A 10334-nucleotide genomic window follows, 5' to 3' on the forward strand; every position below is an offset into this window, starting at 1 on the left:
CATTTTAAATTTCTGGTATATTGGACAGATTAAAATTTTCGGTTTGTTTCATTAATTTCCTAAAATTTGAAATTCAGGATTTTGCCCACAGTTTTTAGATGGTTGTGATTGCACCGACAATTTTGTGTGATCTAGAGTAAATGCAAAGTTGTCTAAATAGGGGGTCACTGTATACATGTATTTTTGACGCCATGAAATTAATAAGCAGAATAGTGTTTTCGACAAATGGGGATGCTTGCAAAAAGAAAAAAAACTGAAAATATATACTTGAAGAGCATTTTCGACAGTTTAGTTGATAAGTGTTTTCGACACTTCGACAGATTGGTGGTTCGATATTTCGACAGAAGAAGATGTCTGCAGATGAAAAGACGTCTTTGACAAGTATGGATGATGTTATGATATTTCGACAATTCGACAAGTCTGAGGAGACGCGTCGTTTCGACGTAAAGCGGAAATTCAAATTCAAAAGAGTTATAACATTTGGCAGAAGACGCGTGGAAGCACCTGGCGAAAGGAAGTCACGCAGAGAGCCAAGTGTCATAGTTTTAGGATTTATTCGTTAGTGACAGTTATTTTGTTTGTATATAAATAGGATAGTTGTTATCAGAATGAGGGTGTGAAAACTTGTACAAAATTCCTGCAAAATACTCAAAGTACCTGTGTGAGAGAAAAGAGTCATATCTGGAAAATGTACGTGTGAACAAACACCATTTCTTTAAAGTTTTATCTTATAAATTTCAAAGTTCTTTACCAATTTTCCTTTACATTTACCAGTCATTTATCCTTTGCATTTACTTTATGCAATTTATTCTTCGCCATTTGTTTTTCGCCATTTATCTTAGTCTTGTTAAGTTTACTTTTACTTAAGCACTTTTAGTCAATATCTTTCGTACATGAAAGACTTAGTAAACCAAATAAAGGATACAAAGGTTGTTCTAAAGAGTTACAAAGTTATTTAAATTTGCACATGTCCTAGGATTTGTATGGTTGATCCTGCAAGCAACCCAATTCAATAAGTTTTGGAAAACCAGAGGTTGTTCGCCAAAATCAACAGCGAACAGTCACATCTTTGATAAAAACATCTCGAAAAATGTCTCTTCCTCAATTTTTGTTTAAGTCAGAAGTGTACTTTAACGGAATTTCAACTCTCGTAGAGTTCCGATCGGCGTCGAATGCTACGAGGTGTCCGAAAATACACCTAATCAGCCAACTGTTTCTAGTGTGAATCAGTTGGGGCCACTCATCCAGCTCTATATAGGAAGACCACGTCTCAGTACCCCTGACAACCCTAACCTGGCCTACCGCTCGATCAATAGCTCTCCCTGCAATACTGTCGTTCATACCTCTGTATTTCATTGCAAAAGAAAAAAAAGATTAGTAACTACCAGAAATTTCATAATTTCTGATATAAATTCTCGTGGTATATATATATATATAATATATATATATATATATATATATATATATATTAATATATATAATATATATATATTATATATATATATATATATATATATATATATATATATATATATATATATTATATATATCGTAAATTACGAAATTTTATGTATATTCAATAGAAAATTATATCAGACATATTTAAATTTCCGATAAAGATTTCATGAAAATAAAATTTTGAGTATTCCGATACAAAATACCAAATTTTTTGAAAAATTCGGTATAATCATTCATTGTTTTTGAAATTTTTGATAGTTGCTCCAAATTTTTGATATTGCCCAAGCGATTTCAAGTTTACGTCTCTTAAATTTTAAAATTTTAAAAATGATTTTCCAAAAATAGTGTCACCTTTTAATAAGCATAAGCGATGGGTGTCAGATCTAAATGAGGTGGTGTCAATTTAAATGCTACAATTCCCACACCCTACATAAAAGTAAGCCCATTATAAGAGGCCTGATGATATAGTCCAAAACTAAAAAAGAAACAAACAATCATCATGGCCCATGCTTCCATCACTTTTTTCTTAAAACCAAAACTAAATTCAGAATAACAATTAAAAAATTTCCCACGCGCAACTTCGTTCTCACGAGGGCTCTCATCGCTTTTGTTGTTTCCACTATAAAATAATAACAATATAATATAAACATTTAATAACACTGATGCGAGTTCCACGAGAGTTACTTTAAAATTAGTATTTGATTTTCATTTCTAATGACTATAGAATTTATTTATTTATTTTGCTTCAACAACTAACAAGTGATAGATACATTATATATAAATGAAACTTCACCTATTATAAACCATACGCAACTTAATTTTGTTGTGAAAAATATTCAAGTATTGACTTGTTATGGCAACCTTCACACTTCACAAAGAAACAGTTCAATCATGGTTACTTCTAAGTAGAACTCACATATTATTCCACTTCATATGTGTCTTGTTTCTCTTTTATTATCGTATCAAAAATTTCATTGTTTCATATCCATGGATTTTAATGACACTAGCTGAAACTATTCTATCAGTTATGTGGTTTTTCAACCAAGCGTACCGGTGGCGGCCGGTGAGTCGTTCGGTTATGACCGAGAAACTCCCGGCCGACCAGAATTTACCGGGACTCGACATATTTGTGTGTACGATCGATCCTGAGAAAGAACCAACCGTCGAAGTTATGAACACGGTTGTTTCGGCTGTTGCTATGGATTACCCTAGTGATAAACTTTGTGTTTATCTTTCTGATGATGGTGGTTCTCCTGTCACTTTATATGGAATTAAAGAGGCTTCTCAATTTGCTAAAGCTTGGGTTCCTTTTTGTAAAAAATATGGTGTTAAATCAAGGTGCCCTAAGGTTTTTTTCTCTCCTTTGGGTGAGGATGAACATGTTCTTAGGTCACATGAATTTGAAGTAGAAAGAGACCAGATTAAGGTATTTTATATGGTTTATATAGCTGATATATATATAAAATTAGTTAACATAATTTGTATTGATACCATGTTTTAACAATTTGACAGGTGAAGTATGAGAAAATGCAGAAAAATATTGAGAAATTCAGTTCTGATCCAAAGAATCTTTGTATGGTTAATGACAGAGCTTCTCGGATTGAGGTATGACTAATAAAAACTAAAGTTGGATTATGATCAATAATCAATTTGATGGAATAATTACTAGTTAACTAGTTAACGGAAAATAAATAAATGTTTTTATGTGTAAATATTTACAGTTAGTAAGGTTTATTTGTTTTTTTCACTAGTTAATTAGGTATAAAAGCAGTCTAAATATATTTCACTAATAGAAAAAACAAGATAAATATTATCAAATATATTAATTAAAGGTTTTAAGTTTTCAAACTCAATCTTTTAACAAATATTTTTCAATTCACCAAATTTATATTTAAATAGTTTGACAAAAGTTTTGATTCAATTTCAACTTGAAAACATTGCATTCCTATATTTTAAGAGAATACTCTCTCTTTTTTATATTATAATTAAATTTTAATTTTTTAGATAAATTATATATATATATATATATATATATATATATATATATATATATATATATATTATATATATATATATATATAAATTAATTAGTTAATTATTTGATAAAATAAAAAAAATAAAAAATTGTTAAAAATATAGAACATAAATACTCAATTTATACACAGAAAAACAAACAAATATGTTATGATTAATATAAATTAAAGTTAAAATATTTAAGTTGGATCAGACTTATTTAAATAAGTCATATCTATTTAAAATTTAAATTTAAATTTATTTTATAAGTTTAATTGTGATGCATTTATTTGACACTGTCGTGCAATAGTTATTTGTCACTTAATATATTAAACCACAAATTCAAAAACTACAATCTAATTTGGTAGAATATATATATATATATATATATATATATTATAATATATATATATATATATATATATTATATATATATAATAAAATGTTTTAGATCGAATACAATAATAAATTAACAACAAATAAATAAATAAATAAATAAAGTGTATTTCATATTTCTACAATTATTTAGTTGTTATATTTTGGTGTTTATTTGAGTGTGTTGAAGAAGTTATTTTTTAAATAATTAAAAAATCAAAATTTATTATTTATTAACAGTAAAAAATAAAATAAAAATATTTTTTTAATATTACTTTATATTTATTATTTTAGATTATAAATGAGGAATCAGAAATTCCACGTGTGATTTATGTGTCTCGTGAAAGAAGACCATCACTCCCTCACAAGTTCAAAGGAGGTGCCCTCAATACATTGGTGTGTATTTTGTGTATATCATATTAAAATTTAATTTGTGATGCAGTTAATAAAATATAACATATTTTTGTTTGTGTTTGCAGCTTAGAGTGTCAGGTTTGATAAGTAATGGGCCTTATGTACTTGCAGTGGACTGTGATATGTATTGCAATGATCCATCATCAGCCAAACAAGCAATGTGTTTCTTTCTTGATCCAGAAACCTCTAAATATATTGCTTTTGTTCAATTCCCTCAAATGTTTCACAATCTTAGCAAAAAGGACATCTATGATAACCAATCCAGAACTGCTTTTAAGGTAAATAAAAAATAATAATGAAGTTCTTCATTTAGATTTTTCATTTTTTTCAAGGGACTGCAATTTGCAGTTAGTCCTTATATAGTGTTTTTGTCATTTGATCATGATCGTCCAATTAAGATCGAACTTTTAATAAAACAATGACAGCGTGAATACAACAAAGATTGACGGTATGAAATCCGATTTTGTTTATTATGCAATGATGACATATTGCAAATTTTATTTTAGACAATGTGGCAAGGGATGGATGGATTGAGAGGTCCAGGTCTTTCTGGAAGTGGTAATTACTTGAATAGAAGTGCATTATTATTTGGAAGTCCAAATCAAAAAGGTACGTATTGCCTCATTATGTATTACAAAAAGGTTTTTATTGGAGATTTTTTCTTATGATTTCTTCTGTTCATGATTGTAGATGAGTATCTTCATGATGCCAAAAACTACTTTGGAGGATCAACCACATACATAGAATCACTCAAGGCCATTCGCGGACAACAAGTTATCAAAAAGAATATTTCCAAAGAAGAAATTTTGCAAGAAGCTCAAGTAGTTTCATCTTGCTCCTATGAATCAAACACAAAATGGGGCACAGAAATAGGATTCTCATACGGAATTTTACTAGAGAGTACTATCACTGGCTATCTTTTACATTGTAGAGGATGGAAATCAGCATACCTTTATCCAAAAACACCTTGTTTCTTAGGGTGTGCACCAACTGATATCAAAGAAGGAATGCTTCAATTAGTGAAATGGTTGTCTGAACTTTGCTTGCTTGCTATCTCTAAATATAGTCCTTTTACTTATGGATTTTCAAGAATGTCAACTATTCATAACTTCACTTATTGCTTCATGTCAATTTCATCTATATATGCTATTGGGTTCATCCTTTATGGTATTGTGCCTCAAGTTTGCTTCTTCAAAGGAATTCCTGTATTTCCAAAGGTAGTAAAGCTCTCCAACTCAATTCTTTTTACTAGTTGTTAAAAGTGTTACATGTTTGAACATGTACTTATAAGTGGCACGATCCTAACTCTACTAGCTAGTTTCGTAGGGATGAGTTAAGTCTAACAACATTTAAGATTTGTTGAGCCACCTACTATTAGGTTTCTACTATCGAACCACCAACCATTTATTTCCACCTTCCATATATTCAGTCTTTGTCATGATAGATATTTTAAGAGTCTCACATCGAATAATATATATTTTGAACATGTTTATAAGTAGGAGAGATTCTCACCTTACAAACCTATTTTGCATAGATGAGTTAGGATCAACCACATTTCTTTAACACTAATTCTATTTTTGTAATATATTTTATAATAATTTAACATATTTTCAATGATTGATACTTCAGGTCACAGATCCTTGGTTTGTAGTGTTTGCAATACTATACATAGCCACACAAATTCAACATTTAATAGAGGTAATTTCTGGCGATGGCTCAGTTTCAATGTGGTGGGACGAACAAAGAATCTGGATTCTAAAATCAGTTACAAGTTTATTTGCAATGATAGAGGCAGTTAAGAAATGGTTAGGATTGAACAAGAAAAAATTCAACTTGTCAAACAAAGCAATTGATACAGACAAAGAAAAAATCAAGAAATATGAACAAGGTAGGTTTGATTTTCAAGGTGCGGCTTTGTATATGTCTCCAATGATTGTGTTGCTCATTGTCAACACTATTTGTTTCTTTGGTGGTTTATGGAGGCTTTTCAAAATAAGAGATTTTGAAGATATGTTTGGCCAACTTTTCTTAGTAAGTTACGTCATGGCTCTTAGTTATCCAATTTTTGAAGGGATTTTAACTATGAAAAGTAAGAGTGGATAGTGGAACTTCTTCAAGAATTCAAAGTGCATAAGTATTTGTATCTTAAAATGAAATCCTCATAATTATGTTTAAATTTTTGTTTTGTTGTTGAGATAATTGTTGTGTTTAGATTAATAAAATAATTAGGTTTTTTCTTTTCTTTTTTATAGGAATTAGTTAGTTTCTTTACTAATATATGTCTATTCCTATATATATATATATGTCCACGCGTTTAATAAGAAATTATATTATTATCCTAATTTATTTGGAAATTGACCTTTTCTATGCATTTATAATAAATTAAAATTTAGTTTATTTATGATTGAAAATGACTCGAATTGAGTCAAGTTTAGTTCAACTTAATACAATTTAATAAGAATTAGTTCAGTTTGAAATTCAACCCGAATTTTTCACAAACTTTTTTGTTAGTTCAAATTCAATTCGATCATAAGCAATTCGGTGCAACTCAATAACTCGAATTCGGTCCGGTTAAATATCTCTGTAATTGACAAAAAAATATTAAATTTTATGAAGAATATAATTTCTTTTTTACTAAGGGCCATGTAATTTTACACTAGGCCCAGTAAACATTTTTTTAGAAAAGAAAATGTTTAAAAACTCTATGATACATTTATGTTTGATATGAACTATATAAGAGAATTGGATAATGTAAGGAAGTATATTTTTTAATGTCGGTTTGTTAAATGTTGAACTTTTAAGTGTTAAACTTATTTAAATGGTTAGCTTTGAATAATAATATAAACAATTTTATTTACCTCTATTGTATTCATAAGAACTATAGAAAACATTTATAACTTTTATATAATACAAGATTTATCAGAAAATAGTAGTTATCACTCAAGATATCATCTTTGAAATAATATAAAAAGTATTTTTTGGACAAGTATAACACAACATATGATATTTTGTTTAAAAATGACTCAAAATAGTGTGATATAATATGAAATATTTAATTAATAGATATTGGCAATAAATGTGAGAATTGTGTATTTATGTCTTCATGAGACTTATAACAATGAATGCTAGTTTTCAAACGGTGCTTGTTTTACTTTTAAAATGATATTTAGAACTAAAAATATGACAATGCAAATTTGTCTTTCCCTTGCCATAGAGATGGAGTTAATTATGTAATGGAAAAATAGACATTTTATATGGTGATGCTTTGAGTTAGTGATAAATTTATTAATAGTAAAACATTAATCCCTTGGTGGCTTAATTAAGTGAGGATTGAGAACAAAAGCTAGGGGCATTAAAATAACTTCTTTTGAGTAGCTAGAGTCGTATGAGTCTTTTCATGGATGACTATTTAAAACCCTCAAATTGTGACTTTCCATCATTTGTTCCACTTTCTCTTTCTCATTAGATCAGAATTTAGTATAAAGTTAGAGAGAAATAGGGTGGGGCGAGTGAAGAGAAGGAGAAAGAGGAGAAGAAATGGATCGTCAACTTAATCCTTGAAGAATCATTCATTCATGTGTGAGTAATTGGTAGGTCCTTCTGACTTCTTGTACCTACTACATTTGACAATGAAACATGTTTTTCTTATTTTGTAATCAGAACCATCAATCTCTTCTTACTTTATATTCCTCCTTTTATTTGGTCTTCCAGACATTTTTCATGTACTTAGGTGGTTGCACATTTGGATACTCTGTCCTAACCTACAGATTTGATGCATTTACGGATAAATCACATGTTTGTAGACTGACATGTATCATGATTTCCTATAATACTCAAGGATATAGTCATCAACCTTAAGATTCCTACTCTTCATATATGAAAGTGCATGAACACAATGAAGGCATGTGAGTTTCCATCTTCTCTATGAGCATACATGTTCCTTCAAATTGACTGCAAACTTATCTGTTGGATTTTCAAGGTGCCTCACTTCAACGATGTGCTCAGCTGACATCCTATAATGGAAAAATTAGGTCAATACATGATACTCACATAAAACTTGTATGACAGACACAACATGTAGGTCCTGATTTCTTCCAACATGATTACCAGTGGCTTGACCCTTGACTCAAGAATGACACTATTAAAAGCTTCTAACATGTTATTAAGAACAAAATCATACTTGCTATGTGTCTTAAAATATGATATACTTCAGAACCTTGGTGGAGTTTTCAGCATGTGTTTGAAGGCATCTTAATTGACACCTCTCATTCCTTTCATTCCTTTCATTTATTTTGCAACCTTCCATATGAATTCCTTCAACATCTTTCCAGAATACTTCTTCCTAAAGTTTTTATACACGTGTATAACACATAATCTCTATTCAACATTAGAAGAAGTTCATCCATTTCCGGTAATAGATCCTACAATCAGTAATGATAACAATGCAAACACAAATTTAACATTAATCAGATATTCCTAAAACACGGACTACATATGATGTTATTTCTCCCTTAAAATCACATTTGATACTAAAGTACATTCCTACCTCCCATTATTAATTGGACATGACTTTTTGCAACTTGAACATGGGATACTTCTTTTTTCTAACTCCACTGCTATTATCACTCTCACATCCGTTTTCTAGCTATTCAGTCTCATTCTCACTCCCTTTAGATTCTTCCTTGTCTTCTTCCCACTTTTCTTTCCCTTTTTTGCTTTTTCCCTCTTGATCATATTCATGTTCATAGTCAATTAGATTATCAAGTTCATCTTCCTCAAAATCATCATACTCATCAGATTCATCGCTTATTTTAATCATTTTTATTAATTATGTTTTCATTTGTAATAGTTGTTTTGATTGGATCATTTCTCACCATGAGTGAGTAGTCCACCAGGGACTAAGGGTAATGAACCCTATCATATGATTATCCGCATGAATTAACTTAAGCCAATTACGAGAACTCCACTTATTTATTTTAAAAGTATGAGTTTTAATTAAAACCTCGCTAAGAAAGTATGAGTATTTTTAGGCGTTCACCTTATACTGAAAGGGTAGGTGTGAATGTCGGAAAACAGTTTTTAAGCAATCAAGTCTGAAGTCAAGAAAGTGATCGGATGAAATTGAGAAAATTCCAATCTTTTAATAGTTAAGCAAATGTAATTATCACTAACGAACACTTTTGTGCGAGCAAAAGACGCCGAGCGTCCCGTTCGTTAGAGATAGGACAATGCACTGGTGAAAGGAGATATTGCACATAATAATCTATTTTTCTATAAATTATGTTGGAATTTCGTAATAATAGTGCTTAAGTCGCATGGAGAAGTTTAAGATCGGAGTCACAACCCTAAGTACTGTATGCTTTAATGTTATTATTATTTTTTCAAGAAATTCTCATTTAAGTTGTTTTTCTCAAAAGTGTTTTTTCAAATAAGTTGTTTTGACTTAAGTGCTTTTTCACTTAAGTTGCTTTTAAAACCCTTTTTCGATCGCTCTACCTTTACACCGATAGGATAGAAATCGGTACTTAATCATTGGTCTCTGAGGTTCGATACTTTTTAAACTACTCCGACATTTGTGGTACGCTTGCGGCGTGTCAACAGAAAGTGGAAAAATAATTGTATGTCAAAATTTAACGTTATAGTAAATTATGTTTACTTAATATATTTGGAAAATATTATTTATGTTAGTAGTTATATTTACTTGTAATTTTTGCTAGTCTTGGCTTCAAAAAATGGTTGAAATGAGGAAAGTGACATAGAGGCATTTGAAGGTGTTTATAAAAGGAGTGTTGTGGCAGGGTAGGAGAAACATAACTAAAACTTCCTTAAAGCAAAATTCAGAGATCAATGTTTTAAACAAAAGCACATAATAAAGAGGTCTCTACATCAAGGCACGATTTTGAAGATAAGATTAATAGATTTTAAAATCCTTATAAGATATTAATGCAACACTGTAATCTTCAAATTAATATAGAATTAATGGAAAATTTGTTAGGATCATCCCATAGAGGTATTAATAGTGACCCAAAAGATAGTGACATATACATTCCTCCGCATCAACTCATGTTACAAGT

The 10334-nt window shown here is 29.8% G+C and overlaps 1 protein-coding gene across 1 annotated transcript; it reads left to right on the forward strand.

Moving 5' to 3' along the window:
* Positions 1-2263: 2263 nt before the first annotated feature.
* Positions 2264-6501, forward strand: LOC127135727 (cellulose synthase-like protein G1). Its single transcript, XM_051062573.1, has 7 exons — positions 2264-2884; positions 2971-3063; positions 4141-4242; positions 4326-4538; positions 4767-4869; positions 4951-5477; positions 5890-6501. Exons 1-7 carry the CDS (start codon positions 2312-2314, stop codon positions 6361-6363), a joined length of 2085 nt encoding a protein of 694 aa, XP_050918530.1. The 5' UTR covers positions 2264-2311; the 3' UTR covers positions 6364-6501.
* The last annotated feature ends 3833 nt before the right edge of the window (positions 6502-10334 follow it).

The sequence above is a fragment of the Lathyrus oleraceus genome, chromosome 1 (assembly GCF_024323335.1).
Source record: "Lathyrus oleraceus cultivar Zhongwan6 chromosome 1, CAAS_Psat_ZW6_1.0, whole genome shotgun sequence".
Lineage (NCBI taxonomy): Eukaryota > Viridiplantae > Streptophyta > Magnoliopsida > Fabales > Fabaceae > Lathyrus > Lathyrus oleraceus.